Genomic DNA, 16,577 nt, shown 5'->3' on the forward strand with positions numbered 1-16,577 from the left:
CCAGATTTTAGGCTAATCCAAAAGAATCACATTTGCATGCTGTTAAACGCATTTTCAGGTACCTGAAAGGGTGCCCTAGCCTTGGTCTTTGGTATCCCAAGGCTCAGGGTTAGATCTATAGGTTATTCAGATTCAGATCATGCAGGTTGTAAGATTGATAGAAAGTCTACAACTGGTGGTTGTCACTTCCTGGGAAAACTGGTGAGTTGGTAATAAGAAGCAGGTTCGGATCAATGTCAACTGCTGAGGCAAAGAGTACATTCTGCGGCCAGTTGCTGTGCCCAGATTCTTTGGATCAAAAACTAGTTACTTGATTATGGTATGAAATACACTAGAACCCTGTAGATGCAGATTCATTGTGACAATCGCAACATAGATTTGATTATCGTTTATGTTTTTAGGAACATGTGTGTAATCATTTAAATAAGAACTTGTGTTGATATTTAATGATTACGTTTGAACTTCAATATTATTATTTTATGTTTGTATTGTGTTTGTGTGTTATATATTGTTTGCAGGTACAAGAACATAGAATCAAGGATAATAAGTGTCGTAGAACACTTAAACGGTGATTAGATGTTATGTACGAGTCAAACAAAGTCAAACAAAGAACAATGGGTCGTCCCTCGTGCTGACGTCATCAGCATGTAGGAACAACCTTGTTCTGACGTCAGCACGAGGCAGATCGATTGAATTGTTTAGGCCTAATCTACGATTAAGGCCTAAGCCCACACGATCCAATACTTAACTAGTATAAATACAAGACCTAATCTACGAAATTAGGTTAATGATTTACGAATTCTTGATAGATATTCATGAATTTACGAGCTAAGGTTATTTGTTCCTTCGTGTGTTCTTCTACATGAACCACAAGCCTGTGCATCTCCTTGGTTGATTAATTACTTATTAATTAACAAAAGGCAATAGCAATCTAGTTATCTCAAGAGGATTCCGCACTTTTGACATAACGAATCGCATCTTATTACGAGACATGCAACAATAGGGCACCTTACAAGTGCTATCAGAGCCCTAAGGTTGATTACCAGAAGGTTTAAGATCATCAGATTTGCTATTGATTGCAAATTCGTTCGAAATTCGTGTTTTTCTTGTGTTCGTGTCTAACTTCGCTTGACTCGTGCTTACGTCAGCACAAGGTGATCCTTGCTTAGTGCCTACGTCAACACTAACTTGACTTCGTGTCAGCTTCGCGCCACGTCTGCACGAACTGATCTCGTGCTCAGGTGCGTGACCTCGTGTGTCTTCGTGTCACGTACTTCTCGCGTGACTTCGTTTCTTTGTGACACGTGCTTCTCGCGTGACTTCATGTTCTTCGTGTCACGTGCTTCTCACGTGACCTCGTGTTCTTCGTGTCACGTACTCCTCGGGGACTTCGTGCCACACGATCTACGTTGTTATTTCGTTAATTTGTCACCAAAAGATTTGAAAATGACGACTTTACCAGCTGCCGCAAACTCACCCAATGCCTTACTTATCAGCCAGATGATCATGCACGATCATGAGGTTGGTCGGGGTAATACACCTCCAAAGCTTTTCCGTATGGAAAATTATTGGATGTGGAAGAGACGTTTTGAAGACTACATTCGTCTCACTGACATGAAATGTGGCTAGTAATACTCAAGGTTTTGATTGGCCTTCATATGAGAAGAACGGAGTGATCAGTAGGTATACTTATGCTGATATGCCTATTGAAGAACGTAAAAGATACGCTGTTGAGGGAAAGGCATTGTCTACTCTTACTATGGCCTTGCCTCAAGATAGTGTACATATGTTTAAAAAGTACACTACTTCAAAGGATTTATGGGTGCTCTCGAAAGATATTGTGAGGGCGATGTAACTTTGAAGAAAAAACCGTATCAAGCTTCTCAAGCGTCAGTATGAAGCCTTTAATGGATTGAAAGGGGAATCTCTTGACGAGATTATTATTCGATTCAGTCATCTGACCACTGAGTTGTCATACTTTGAAGTTGTTTATCCTCAAACTGAGCTAGTTGATAAGTTTCTGGATTCACTGCCTAAAACTGGACTGATTATGTTCATCAACTTCAAGATGATCAGGAATACAGTACATGGGATTTTGAGAAGGTAGTCTCCAAGCTGAAGAACAGAGACATGAAGAGAAGGATTAAAGACACTCACTCGGATTTTACACAAGATCCATCCTTATATCATGCTAAGTCTGTTCATTTAGCAAGTTCCAGCTCAGGAAATAATGCATTTCTAAGTGGTGCAGAAGCTACACCAATAGTACATGCTGATGGTATTGCCGGATATGTTGCTTATGACAATACAAATTCAAATGTTAAGAGCAATGTACAATCTTTCCACTCTATGCCAATGAGTATGGTTCTGCAGAAGGAAGAATGAGTATTTACTCAGCCTTTTGTAATGCTCATGAAGCATTTATTGGGGAAAGGTTACTGATCCTGCAGTAATTGATGAGGATTACAATCAAATAGATCCTGATGATTTAGAAGAAATGGATCTACAATGGCAGCTTGCTATGCTTACTATTAAGGTCAGAAGATTCACTCAGAGAACTGGGAGACCTATAGGTAATGGCACTAAAGGCTTTGACAAATCCAAGGTGAAATGTTATAATTGCGATGTTTGGTCATTTTGCAAGAGAGTGTCAACGACCTAAGAGGATTGATAATACTGTTGCTGGTCGTCAAAATTACAATCAAGGCGGTATTACACCGAATAATCATAAGACGCAAGCAATGATTACATATCCTGTTACTCCACAGCAGCCAGTTTCGTCACCATTTTCGGAGTCAAAGGCTGTTGTTGTTCAAAATCCAGATGGTACTTATCAATGGGATACACAATCGATGATACCTCGAATCATGCCTACATGGTAGAATTATATGATGAGGTAGCTGCAACGATTGATTATGCTGTGTACTCAAGTGAAGAAAGTGCATCTGAGATAGTACAGAAGAATATGTGTAAGTTGCTGAGACAGTAAGATCTGAGAGTGAACAAATGACTGCAGTAAAAGCATCTGAAGAAAAGGAAGAGTCATCAAATCCTGTTGATGACATTTCTATGAAGAGCATTGAAGAGCAGATGAAGAACTTCGTGATACCTGAAGGTATGACAACTGAAGACTTTGTTGCATACATGGCAGATTGCAAGGCTGCAGATCAAAAGGTATCTTGTTCTTTATCTTCTATATTTGACGATGCAGAATGGTGTCGGATTTAAAACTTGAGGTGTTTATTTTGAATAAGTCAGTTATTAACTTAACTAGTCAGAACAACATGTTTAAAAAGGAAAACGACTCTTTGTTTGCCAAAAATTCCGGTTTGGTAAAACAAGAAAGTCTTTATCAAGATAATATTCGTGCATCTGATAAGGATATTCTTGCATTAAAAGAAAAACTAAAGAGTCAGTTCTGATGGAAAAAGTGGGAAATGAACAATATGCTCAACTAACTGAGGACTTTTCTAAAAAGGAGAAAGAATTAGTTGACGCAAAGTTGGAAATAGTTAAGCTTAATACAAGACTAGATCAAATTAGGGGATCTGATTTAATACGATCAATGCAGATGCAAAACCTGTACCACGAGATTCAAAAGATAAAAGTGGTTTGGGTATGAGTTATAATGAAGTTAGAGGTCTGTTCAATGATAATTATACAAAGTCTCTAACACAGCTTACTGAAAGATTGACAGTGGTGAAATAAATTCAATAGTTTCAGAAAAACAAAATGTTGATCCAAAGACCCCTAAAAGCTCTAAAAGCTCAATTGATAAAATTAAAGAGCTTAACAAGAAACATAAGCTTGAAAGTTCATTTGTTAAATAAGTAGATCCTAAGAATGGAGTGTATGATGCTAGTACTTCTAAAGGATCTAGTCAAGTAAAGTCAACTTGTCCTGTTGATAAGAACATTAAATGTTTTACAATGAAAGGATGTGATACTTTTTTACATCAAATGAAATTGATTTTGAAAAGATCGATCATGACAAGATTGATAAAGTATGGAATAAGGATGAATCTACGTCTAGTGAAGTTCCTTAACTCCATACAAGACTCATAAAAATTCTCAAAAGAAGGTACATTTTTGGGTAAAAATGAGTCAACTGGTTTATCAAAAGAAGAGTCAGCCACAATTGAACTTAAAGAATGTTTAGGCATGACTTCAGCTGAGTTTGATGTTAAAGCTAAGAAAGCAAGAGCTAAAAAATCTTGTTTCTATTGTTATGAAGTAGGACATGTTTATAGTTGTTGTCCAAATAGGAAACGGAGATGTCCTGACAAGGGTATGTCTTCTGGTGGATCTAGTGACTCAGATATTGTTGCTCATAATAATAAATCTAAGACTCCAAACGGCAGGGACCTTCACAGAATACTACTTCTAGTAGTGTAAGTCCGAGTCGTTCTCGTACACCTCAAAGGAGTAATTCACCTAGGAAGATGGCTCAACAAAATCGATCTCCTCCTGTTAGAATTAACAGTTCGTATAAATTCTATGATCGATTAGGGAGTCAACCTAGATTTGGTACTCACTCACCAAGGAATTCACCTCCTAAGACTCGTTTCACTTCGCCTAAGAAACAGTCTGTGACACCATCTTCACCCAAGGCTCCATTAAAGAGCGATGGATATTCAACCGAATTAATCATTAGAGATTAATTCGGCAAACCTAAACCTCAAAAGGTTTGGGTACCCTTAAGAAACTAACCATCTTATCGTCTAATGTGCAGGGAGAACCAAGGAAGCCTATTAGTCTTTGGTATGTTGACAGTGGATGCTCTCGGCACATGACAGGGGACAAGAACGTTTGTCCAATTATGAAGATGTAAATGGGTCGTATGTTAGTTTCGCAGGTCCCAAGGGCGGCAACATCTCGGGCCAAGGTGATGTTGTCAATGGGAAGATTACACTGGAGAAAGTCAATTATGTGGAACAGTTATCACATAATTTATTAAGTGTTTCTCAGATTTGTGACAAGGGTAACACTGTCCATTTTAATGAGAAAGAAGCACTTATATTGAAACCGGGATATGTTATTCCTGAAGACTGGATCCTGCTGAAAGCTCCTAGGAATAGAGACATCTATGGCCTTGTGTTAGGTGTTGATAATCCAGAGGAGTCTGTTTGCTTGTTATCAAAGCAAATGAATCTGAATCGTTACTATGGCATAGAAGAATGGGACATATCAATTTCTGAAAGATGAATGACATTGTCAAACATGGTTTGGTTGACGGCGTTCCCATGAAGCAGTTTGGAATGGAAGACAAATGTGTACCTTGTCTGAAAGGTAAACAACAAAAGTCTGCACATAAACCGAAACAAGAAAATTCTATTGCCAATCCTTTCGAGTTACTTCACATGGATTTATTTGGTCCAGTAAATGTAAGAAGTATCGGAGAGATGTATTACTGTTTGGTGGTTACTGATGATTACTCGAGATTCTCATGGGTATTCTTTCTTAAGTCGAAAGACGAAACTCCGCAGATTTTGATAAATTTCTTTGTCGAAACTGAAAATATTTATGGAGTTCGTGTTAAGAGAATCAGGAGTGACAACGGAACTAAATTTAAGAATAATGTGATGGATGTCTTTTGTTTGTCAAAAGGAATTCAACATCAATACAGTTCTCCGTATGAACCACAACAGAATGGAGTTGCTGAAAGAAAAGAATAGGACTCTAATCGAGACAGCCAGAACTATGCTTGTAGATTCGGGGCTTCCTACTATGTTTTGGGCGGAAGCAGTGAATACAGCTTGTCATACTTTAAATAGGGTTACTGTAGTTAAGCATCATAATAAGACATATTATGAGCTTCTACATAAGAAGAAACCAAATTTACAGGATGTTGAACCATTTGGTGTACCGTGTACTTTCTTGAAGTATCTACCTCAGTCAAAGTTTGATTCAAAGGTTGAAGAGGGATTTCTCATGGGTTATAAACCGGGCACATCAATTCGACGGGTTTATAACAAACAGACCGGCAAAGTTGATTTGGGAACAAATGTCAAGATTGTCAGTCATAAGCCCGCTATACATTCTGGAAGTGGCAGAAACTTTGATTATGATAGTGTGTTTAGTTCACTACATGGTCCTGATTCTTATTCAGATCCTGAGACAATTGATGATGTGAATATTTTAAGAGATCACATGGATAATAATCCTATATCTCCGCCTACTCAAATGTCGATACTACTCCAACCAACGTTCAGTCTACTACTGATGTTGATGAAAGTGGTAAGGACAAGGATAAGACACTAGATTCAGAAAATAATGAACCCGCAAACACTACACCACTTACTCCATCGAAGGTTACACTCCTTGATGATGATCCTATTTCTGAAGAATCGAAAGATGATTTCAGCTCTCCTGAGTTTCAGATTAGAACAAATTTAGGAGAAAGTTTGAATGTTGATTGGTTCCTCAATATCGAATTAATAAGGATCACCCAGTTGAAAATATTCTTGGAAATGCTACAGAACCTGTTCGAACTAGAAATCAGTTGAATAAGGATCTAACTAGTTTGTTCTGTGAAGTGAAAGACACTGGTTTGATAACTGAGTGTTTGTATTCTGGTTTCATTTCACAAGTAGAACCTAAGAATGTTAAGGCAGCACTTCAAGATCCATGTTGGGTTGAAGCTATGCAAGAAGAATTAGCTCAATTTGAAAAACTTGGAGTTTGGGAGTTAGTAGATGTGCCTAGAGGTAAAGAACCGATTGGAACTCGTTGGGTATATAAATGCAAACGAGATGACAAAGGGATCGTTACTAGAAATAAAGCACGTTTGGTTGTTCAAGGGTTTGCACAACGAGAAGGATATGACTATAACAAAACTTTTGCACCAGTTGCTAGGATTGAAGCTATAAGGTTATTTTTAGCTTTTACAAGTTTCAAAGGTATAAAGGTGTATCAGTTAGACGTTAAGAGTGCCTTCTTGTACGGTGAAGTCAAAGAAGAAGTGTATGTTTACCAACCACCGGGGTCTGAAAATCCGAATTATCCAAGAAAAGCATATCGTTTGGATAAGGCTCTTTATGGATTGCATCAAGCACCCAGAGTGTGGTATGAAAAATTGTCGACGCATTTGTTGACAAATGGATTTACAAGAGGATCGATAGACAACACATTGTTTATCAAGTGGAAAAAGCAAGATTATCTAATTGTACAAGTTTACTTGGATGATATCATTTTTGGTTCATCTAATATAAAGATGTGCAAAGAGTTTGAAATGAGCATGAAAAATGTATTTGAAATGAGTGCTATGGGTGAATTACAATTTTTCCTCGGACTACAAGTAGATCAAAGGAAAGATGGATTCTTTATTCACCAGTCTAAGTATGTCGATGACATCTTGGAGAGGTTTCAAATGCTAGAGTCCAAGACATATGGTACTCCTATTCAGCAAAATCATGGTTTAGGAGTTCTTGATCCGAAAGATGAACTTGTGGATGCAACTTATTATTGTGCTATTATTGGCTCATTGATGTATCTGACTGCTTCGCATCCAGATATCATGTTCGCTGTTTGTCTTTGCGCTAGATTTCAAGTTAGTCCGAAAGAGTCACATTTGACTTCAGCAAAGCGTATTCTACGTTATCTTAAGGGAAACCAAGGGCTTGGTCTATGGTATCCAATGGGAGGAACGTTTCATTTTGTTGCATATACTGATTCGGACTTTGCCGGTTGTAACAATGACAGAAAGTCTACGACTGGAGGTTGTCAATTGTTAGGAGGAAGATTAGTATCGTGGCAATGCAAAAAGGAGACATGTGTTGCTCAGTCTTCATGTAAGGCAGAGTATATGGCTGCTGGTAGCTGTTGTTCCCAGGTATTGTGGATTCAGCAACAACTTCGTGACTACGGTATGGATTTTCTTGATACTCCTATTAGAATAGACAATAAGTTGGCTATAGACATTACAAATAACCCTGTCATGCATAAGGTCACCAAACATATTGATATTAGACATCATTTCTTGCGTGATTGTGCCCAAAAGAAGTTAATTCATTTGGAAAAGGTTATAACCGATGATAATTTAGCTGATTTGTATACCAAAGCATTTGATAAGACTCGATTTGAGAAGTTAATTCTTCTCAATGGGATGAAAAAATGCTGATTCATATTAAATCTCTCAAAGAACTAATTTTTTAAGTTTCTGTCTATAAATAGCTAGAGTCATAAAAATAAAAAAAGAGTTCTTAGTGTCATAAAAACCATAAAAATGTGTGAAAAATGAGAAAATGAAAAAAATATGGGAGAGATTTGAGTTAATGCTATCAGATCATTAGAAGTGAGGATACTTAGCTTTTAAGTCTGCTTAATCGTAATATAACTGCTTATTTCAGTGATTGCAATTTGGGATATATTGGTAGACACAAAGTAGCAAGGTTTCCTTAATCTAAACTTAATTTATACAATGTTCTTGTGGGAAACATATTCAGATATATGGCTGAGAATGCTTGCTTTTCAGTAATGAATTGATCTGGTCCGTAAATTTTGTGAAAGATCTAGCATTACTATAAGATTTGTTCAATATATAGGCAAAAACCTCTACCAATCATGAGCATGAAAGTAAATGTGATATTGTTATGCAAAAGAAATGAATGAAACTTAAGGGGCTAATGTGGTCTTTGAGATTCGGACAAGTATGTCCTCGGGGTGTCTTTGTATACCTAGCCTACCTAAAGCTTCCAACTTGGGATAGGTTGTCAGAAAGTTCGCTACATGGGTCTCATAGAAAATCACGGTTCCTTATAAATAATGAAGTGCAAAAGCAAATAAGTTAAATCACAAAGTAATTAAATTCTGTTATCTAAAAAGTGTCTCATGATTTGTTAAGGATGTTTTTGAATATATATTGAACATTTGTTATCTTAGTGCTTGTATCGTTTACGGAAGTATATTGAATCTGGGTCACATAAGTTCGCAAACTATTAAATGGCATATTAGGCTACTCGGGTTACATGGTGACTGTCCTTGGCCAGGGTATGTCGAAAGTGTCATAACTCAAAGGAAACTGGAAGTACCGAGTGTTTAAGAGGACAAATATACCGGTAATCGTGGCTGGATCACTGTTTATAACTCATAATAAGAGAATTATTTCTCACTTACAAACTTATGTAAATGCTAATCTGATCTAATCTGCAGAAACTTAGAATTTCTTGTAAATAAATAAAGTGGCTTAGTTTATTTTTATTTTTACTTTTATTCTTATTTTGTTTCTTTTTATTTTTATACTTGTAATAAGTGTCAGTTTGTGTGTCAAACTAGTTCTTATTGCACGAGAGATTTAATAAGCATGAAAAGTTATAATTCTTGGTGAATTATATAAGTCTTGTTGCTTACGGTATAAATGTTTAAAAGATAGATTTTCTAATTAATACATAAGTTGTTTAATTTAGAAAATGAAATGTTTTGGAGATTGAAAAGTCAAAATATTTTTGAATATGTTTCAAGTAAATTTTTGAAATTTCAATTGTTTTTTGTTGATAAGTATGCTTGACAAAGATTGGACTCGCCTTAGATCTTGTAATGAGTGCTAGGTTAAGTTTTTGGTTGTTTTGCATATTTATCATATTTTTATTGTTGTTTTTGATGCATTGATGAAGTTTGTTAAGTGTGCAGGTTATAGATAATAAACTCATTTTTAAATGTAGTTGGCATCAAACATTTCAGATTGTGATTGACGGCAAAAAATTTTTCGCTTGCTTATTGGGATTGCATTGCGACGGACAATAAAAGCCTATCAGAAATTGCTTCTACAAGGATGGATTGCCTTGTAATTAACCTAAGACTTAGTGTGATAGGTTATAGTTTTATTATCAAGATCACAACCTAAAATGATGTGATAGGTTGTTGATATGATATTTTGTAATGCATTATACATTAAAATGCTTTGCATTGTTGAGTTGGACATCAATGAAGAAATGATCGATTTTATGTCAAGATGATAATGTAAGATTTATTTGATACATTATTGTGATGACAAGTTAGTACAGATGATATTTGATTATTCGAGTAGATACAGGTTTTAATAACGAGTATCTATAGGTTTATGTTTCTAAAATTTCTGGAATTTTTCCTTGTTTAAATTTCTGGAAAATTCGCGAAATTTAGCTAAGGAATGAAGCTTATGTGGTTTAAAAATCTGAATATTCGAAATCCCCTCGTGCTGACGTCAGCATGCCTCGCGCTGACGTCATCACGAAGTCCACGAACTATGTGTTCGGCCCGGCCCATGTGGATTCGAATATATATATATGGGTTATTACTATTCATTAATTACCATTAATCGAAAATTAACCCTAAATAACCACACGAACTTCGTCTACCTCGTGCCACTATTCATTCGTCTCTTTTTTGATCGATTTCACCCTCTTTTCGTGTTTATCATTCAGATTTGTTGGTAAATTCATGATCTAGGATAGATTATTGATGTTTTGACTATGAAAATTTGACGATTACAAGTCGTTATAATGCCCAATGATTGACTTGTTCTTCGCGTGAACAGTACTATGAACGAACTAAGGATTGAATCTTTGATTTTTGATGATTTGGACTGAAATTGGACATAAAATTAGATTAACTGATGTTTATACACTTTAAATCTATTAAAAGTTCACATTAACATATTTAAAATCAAGATTAATTGAAGAATCTATGGCTCGTTTACTATTCACACGAAGCAGATGAAGAACATCCACTTCGTGTTCATCCAAATTGAATTCGTTTCGATTTTTTAGTTTTTCTGGGCATACACGAACCATAAACAAGTCCACGATGATGTTTTAGATTAATTTTAACATCATATGGAGATGTTTTGTACTTCGTGTTCTGGGTTCTTGCTAGGTTCGTGCTGACGTCACGATGAAGGAGATCCTCCTCGTGATGACGTCATCACGAAGCAGAAAGCCAAAACCCTAGTTTTGTTTTCTTTTATTCTAACTTTTCGTTTTCTTGTCGTTTTTGTTTGATTTTATGAAGGCATGGCAGGACAAAGTGCTCGCGTGTTCGTTAAGGAACATAATGCTGCAATTGACCTCAGCATTACGCAGTCGGGATGCACACCAGAGTTTCATGGTGTCCTTCAGTACATAGCACGCTCACGTATTTGTTTTGCTTTGACCGAGAATCCTCTGCTGGTCATAGGTCTTATTACTGAATTCTGGAACTCAGCCAGATTGGTGCAAGTTGGTGATCACACTATGATTCGCACTACTGTTGCTGGACGTAACATTCAGTTTACTGCTGGAGACTTAAGGACCATTTTGGACTTAGGAACTGATGATATGGAGCAAGGTCTTATTGAGGCTGAAGAAAGCTTTTGTTACGGTGCTCTCAGGCGTATGGAATATGTTGGTGATATTACTCATCCTTATCGCAAGAATCGTCTTCTAGGCAAATGGAGATTGCTTGCCTACTACTTATTGAGGTCTTTTAGTCATCGGAGTGCAGGTCATGATCAGTTGAACATTTTTACTGATTCTCAGGTGGTTGCTCTTGTGCTGAACAAGCCCTACAGCTTTTCTCAGTACATATATGACAATTTTGTAAAGCAGTTGAGAGCATTTGGAAACGATAAGAAATTCTTCTTATTTCCAAGATTTGTTATGATAATCATTCGGCGCAGAATAGCAGATTTACCGTTTGATGGTCCTACTTTCAATGAGGGTTACAGCTTGGGAGATGAGGGTTACAGCTTTGGAGAGTCAGCTAAAGCTCCAAGCTGCTAAGCATCAGGAAGAGATGGACATGATGACAGCTCTTGTTCATTCTCTTGTAACTAGACTTGACCAATTCTTGGCTCAAGGGGGAGATAAAGATGGTTGTAAGGATGATGAGCTAGCAAAGAAGACTAGAGATGATGATCATGATGATCAAAAGATCCAAATCAACAACAAACAGATGGTGAGCCAGAGAATAGAGGTCAAGATCAAGATGCTGCTGATGATGATGCTGTGGATACAGAGACTGCAGATATTCAGGGGGAGTCATCAAGACAAAGAGAGTCAGAGATTGCTGGTACAGCTGGTGCTAGTACTTCTAAGACACAAGATAAAGGGAAAGCTGTGATGACCGCTCCAGATGCAGATCCTGATGATCCAGATAACAATGATGATGGGGAAGATTCCAATTTAGGTAACTCCGATTCTAATTCTAATAGAATAGAAAGGGAGATAGTGAATGATTCTCATAATCATAAAGAAAAAGAAAATCTTAGCAAAGGAAAATCTACTCAGGATAGTGAGTCAACTAAGACTGATTCTACTACCAATGCCTTTACAGAGTCAGATTTGCACCCTTTAATTGTGCATAGACTAGAAAAGAGATTGGGATATGATCTACAAGCTCATATGAGAGCTAGAGTAGAGATTATGGATTATGATAATTATTATGATCCAGGATCACTTAGGGATCAAATGAAAGAACAGTTAGGGTTAACTCATACATCTTCAGAGTCAGAGTCAGATTCGGATTCAGATTCGGATTATGAACCTTAGTGCTAATGATTTTTTATTTTTATTTTTGTTTTTGTAATAATTATAAGATAAATATGAATGTATTTGTTACATTATATTTATGATATAATATTATTGTTGTAAGTTAAAATGGATAAAGATTATAAGATAAATATTAATATAATTGTGACATTATATTTACGATATAGTATTATTTATTTTTTGTTATGTATTTATACTATTTTATTATGACTTGACTTATGATTTATGTTCTTTATCTTTGTATATGTAAATCGTTTGAATTGCAGATAAGCTTCAAAGGATAGGTGCATTGGATGATCTTGATGCTGAAGAAGATCTAGAAAGTATCGATGATGAAGATTTGGAAGAAGGAGAGTTCATTACTTCGGAAGCTGATAGACAAAGGTTGCTTGAGACACCTTATGACTTTGATCGTGTCTTTAATGAAGATGAAGTCATTCAAGTTGAACCAATAGCTGAAGTAGAACATCTCAATCTTAATCCAATCAGAGATAGTCCAGATGAACCTAAAAATGCTGAAAGGTTAAAATTTGATGTATATGCAAACATAGTTGATGAAGGACATGACAATATTTTGATCTATACTGGAATATAGATGCTACACGAGAGGTTGACCTTGGAAGATTTAATATACCTCCGGTGGAGCAAGATCATGAGTTTATTATTAATAGACTAATTCCAGGTTATAGAGGACATACTGGTTTGATGATACGTAATACGTATAAACCATCAATGTTTTTGGAATATGTCTCAGACAAGGATGCACCCAAATACTTCTCAGTGATACAAAGTTGGTTCTATGATCACAGAATCAAATTGTTTATTATCAAGAGAAAGGAGGGTTGCTAGTACATGTCAATAAGTCAAAGACACTTCCACTCTCTCAGTGATTTTGACATGATAGATTTGGGAAGACACTGGTTCGTTAATCTTCAGAGCAATGGACTTGCAGATTTCCACTGGAATAAATTCAGAGATGAAAGAATTAAGTATTTCAGTGATAGAGGTCTGAAGCCAAAAGAAAGGTTAATAAAGACAACACCTTTGAAGAAGATTAAGAATCCAGATGGCACATTTCGGTTTGTTCAGAAAAGAATTAAATGTGTTAAGAAGGTTCCCGCTATCAGATGGGATCAAGATATGCTGACAGAGATGACATTTTGGCAGATAGATATCAAGTCAGGCGAAGCACAGATGTTTGTTGATGATTCAAAGAAACAGATGTTGCTACGCATGTATGATCCAATGCAGGTTGTCAATTTGTCAAGAGGTGATCAAAGAAGGCTTTTGGATACACCTTGTTCAGCTGTGGATTTTTGGAGAGTAGAATAAAGGCGCTATCGCAACATTCTCGCACATTGTTTGCAAGAGAGAATTCATGCGAATAGCACAAGACTTTTGTTTAATGGATAGCTTTGAAGTTCAAGTTCGAAGACTTTAAAGAGTTCTAGTTGCAATCGTCAAGGGAAAGTCTGTAGATGCAGATTCGTTGTAACAATCGCAACATAGATTTGATTATCGTTTATATTTTTAGGAACTTGTGTGTAATCATTTAAATAAGAACTTGTGTTGATATTTAATGATTACGTTTTAACTTCAATATTATATCTGTTTGTGTTTTGTATTGTGTTTGTGTGCTATATATTGTTTTGCAGGTACAAGAACATAGAATCAAGGTTTATAAGTGTTGTAGAACACTTAAACGATGATTGGATGTTATGTACGAGCCAAACGAAGTAAAACAAAGAATCAAAGGGTCGAACCTCGTGCTGACATCATCAGCATGTAGGACTGGCCTCGTGCTGACGTCAGCACAAGGCAGATCGATTGATTATTGCTTAGGGCCTAATCTGCGATTAAGGCCTAAGCCCACACGATCCAATACTTAACTAGTATAAATACAAGACCTAATCTACAAAATTAGGTTAATGATTTACGAATTCTTGATAGATATTCACGAATTTACGAGCTAAGGTTATTTGTTCCTTCGTGTGTTCTTCTACACGAACCACAAGCCTTGTGCATCTCCTTGGGTTGATTTATTACTTATTAATTAACAAAAGGCAATATCAATCTAGTTATCTCAAGAGGATTCCGCACTCTTGACATAACGAATCGCATCTTATTACGATCCATGCAACAATAGGGCACCGTACAGATCCTGTCTGATAGGGTCTTCCCGCAAGACCACCTTAGCATCCTCATCTCCGCCACCTCTACTCGAGACGCTTGGACTTTCGTCATCAGCCAACATTCTGACCCGTATAACATAGCAGGTCTAATAGCTACTCTATAGAACTTGCCTTTCAGTTTTAGCGGGATCGGCTTGTCACACATGACTCCAGAAGTTGCTCTCCACCTCATCCATCCAGCTTGGATTCGATGTGTCACGTCTTCGTCTATATCCCCCCCCCCCCGATTTGTGCATCACCGATCCCAGGTATCTAAAAGACACCTTCGGAACCAATATCCGCTCCCCAATGCGAATATTCTCATCTCCATTTTGTCTTATCTCCTGTTTATCGAAGTCACATCGTAGGTATTCTGTCTTCTCTCGGCTCACACACAAACCATTGTCTTTAAGGGCTTCTCTCCTTTTCTCTAACCTACAGTTTAGCTCTTCCGTCGATCTCGTAATCAGTGCAATGTCATCGGCAAAAATCATGCACCACGGTAGTTCCTCCTGAAGGCTATTAGACAACTTGTCTAAGATCAAGGTAAAAAGGTATGGGCTAAGCTCCGAACCCTGGTGTAGGCTCATTTCTACCAAGAAAAGCTCTGTGCTCCCCACCGGTGTTCGAACACCGGCCCTCGCCCTATCATACATATCCCTGATAACACTAATGTATCTCCTAGTAACTCCTTTCGCTTGAAGCGTCCTCCAGATCAGCTCTCGTGGTACACTATCGTATGCCTTTTTCCAAATCAAGGAATGCACAGTGTAGCGCTTTTTGTCTTTCCTTATACTTTTCCATAAGGTTTCTGGTGATGTGGATAGCCTCCATCGTCGACCTCCCTAGCATAAAACCAAATTGGTTCTCTGCCACCTTCGTAACCCTTCTAAGCCTCGTCTCGGTCACTCTCTCCCAGAGCTTCATGGTATGACTAAGGAGTTTAATGCCCCTATAGTTGCTACAACTTTGCACGTCCCCTTGTTCTTATAGATCGGTATAACCTCACTGAGTCTCCATTCTTCTGGAATTTTTGCACTCATCCAAATCTTATTGAAGAGGCTTGTCAACAAGCTTATCCCCATGTCCCCCAGGCACCTCCATGCCTCAACAGGGATTTGGTCTGGACCTACTGCTTTGTTTCTCCCTAGCTTCTTTAGGGCGACCCTTACTTCCTCTTGGCTGATCCTCGTAGCGTCGTCGTCGTCGAAGCGTGTGTTTGGGTGTGCGATGAGGTCATCTCCTCCTTCAATTCTCCCCGACCCTCTCCCATTTTAACAGTTTGGCGAAGTACTCTTCCCATCTTATCCTAATGTCTTCCTCTTTCACAATGCTCCGTCCACTTTCGTCTTTGATATAAATGACATCTTCTAAATCCCTACGTCTTTTATCCCTTGCTTTAGCAATTCTGAAGATTTTGTTTTCGCCTTCTTTGGAATCCAATTTCTTATACAGTTCTTCGTACGTTCTTTTTTTTGCTCTAGAAACAGTCCTCTTTGTTTCTTTCTTGGCTTCGTAGTACCTCTGCCTAGCCAAAGACCAGTCTTCATTTGTCCCGTTCTGGCGGCTTTTGACAAGATCCTTAAAGCAACTAAGTTTTGCCGCGACCCTGGACTAGACCTCCTCGCTAATCCATCAAGATTCCCTACCCACTCTCCGATGTCGTCCAATTGCTCTAATTACCCCTAGTACCTCCGTTGCCGTCTCCCTCATACCATCTGCCAAGAGTGTCCACAACTGGTCAGCATCCATATGCGAATCGTCTCTTATCTCCCTTGTGAACCTCAAGCTCGTCGTTGACCTAAACGTCTCTATTGCTTCACCCATCAGGTTTTTCCAAAGGATTCTTGGCTTTACAGCCTTCTCTGTCTTGATTGCTCTTCTACTCAGGAGCAAATCTATTA

The 16,577-nt window shown here is 37.6% G+C and overlaps 1 protein-coding gene across 1 annotated transcript; it reads right to left on the reverse strand.

Annotated features, from left to right (window-relative positions):
* Positions 1-14,831: 14,831 nt before the first annotated feature.
* On the reverse strand, positions 14,832-15,758 carry LOC122603038. The gene is made up of 2 exons (XM_043775652.1): positions 15,678-15,758; positions 14,832-15,518 (listed from the first exon to the last, which is right to left on the reverse strand). Exons 1-2 carry the CDS (start codon positions 15,756-15,758, stop codon positions 14,832-14,834), a joined length of 768 nt encoding a protein of 255 aa, XP_043631587.1.
* Between the last annotated feature and the right edge of the window lie 819 nt (positions 15,759-16,577).

This window comes from Erigeron canadensis, chromosome 6 (assembly GCF_010389155.1).
Source record: "Erigeron canadensis isolate Cc75 chromosome 6, C_canadensis_v1, whole genome shotgun sequence".
Lineage (NCBI taxonomy): Eukaryota > Viridiplantae > Streptophyta > Magnoliopsida > Asterales > Asteraceae > Erigeron > Erigeron canadensis.

Bases quoted from the DNA above. Each gene is read 5' to 3' on its own strand.
- LOC122603038 (XM_043775652.1), bottom strand. From the start codon at position 15,758: ATGGGGATAAGCTTGTTGACAAGCCTCTTCAATAAGATTTGGATGAGT. The intron at 15,519-15,677 runs GTTATACCGATC...GTTTTATGCTAG, and splicing joins AAGAATGGAGACTCAGTGAG to GGAGGTCGACGATGGAGGCT.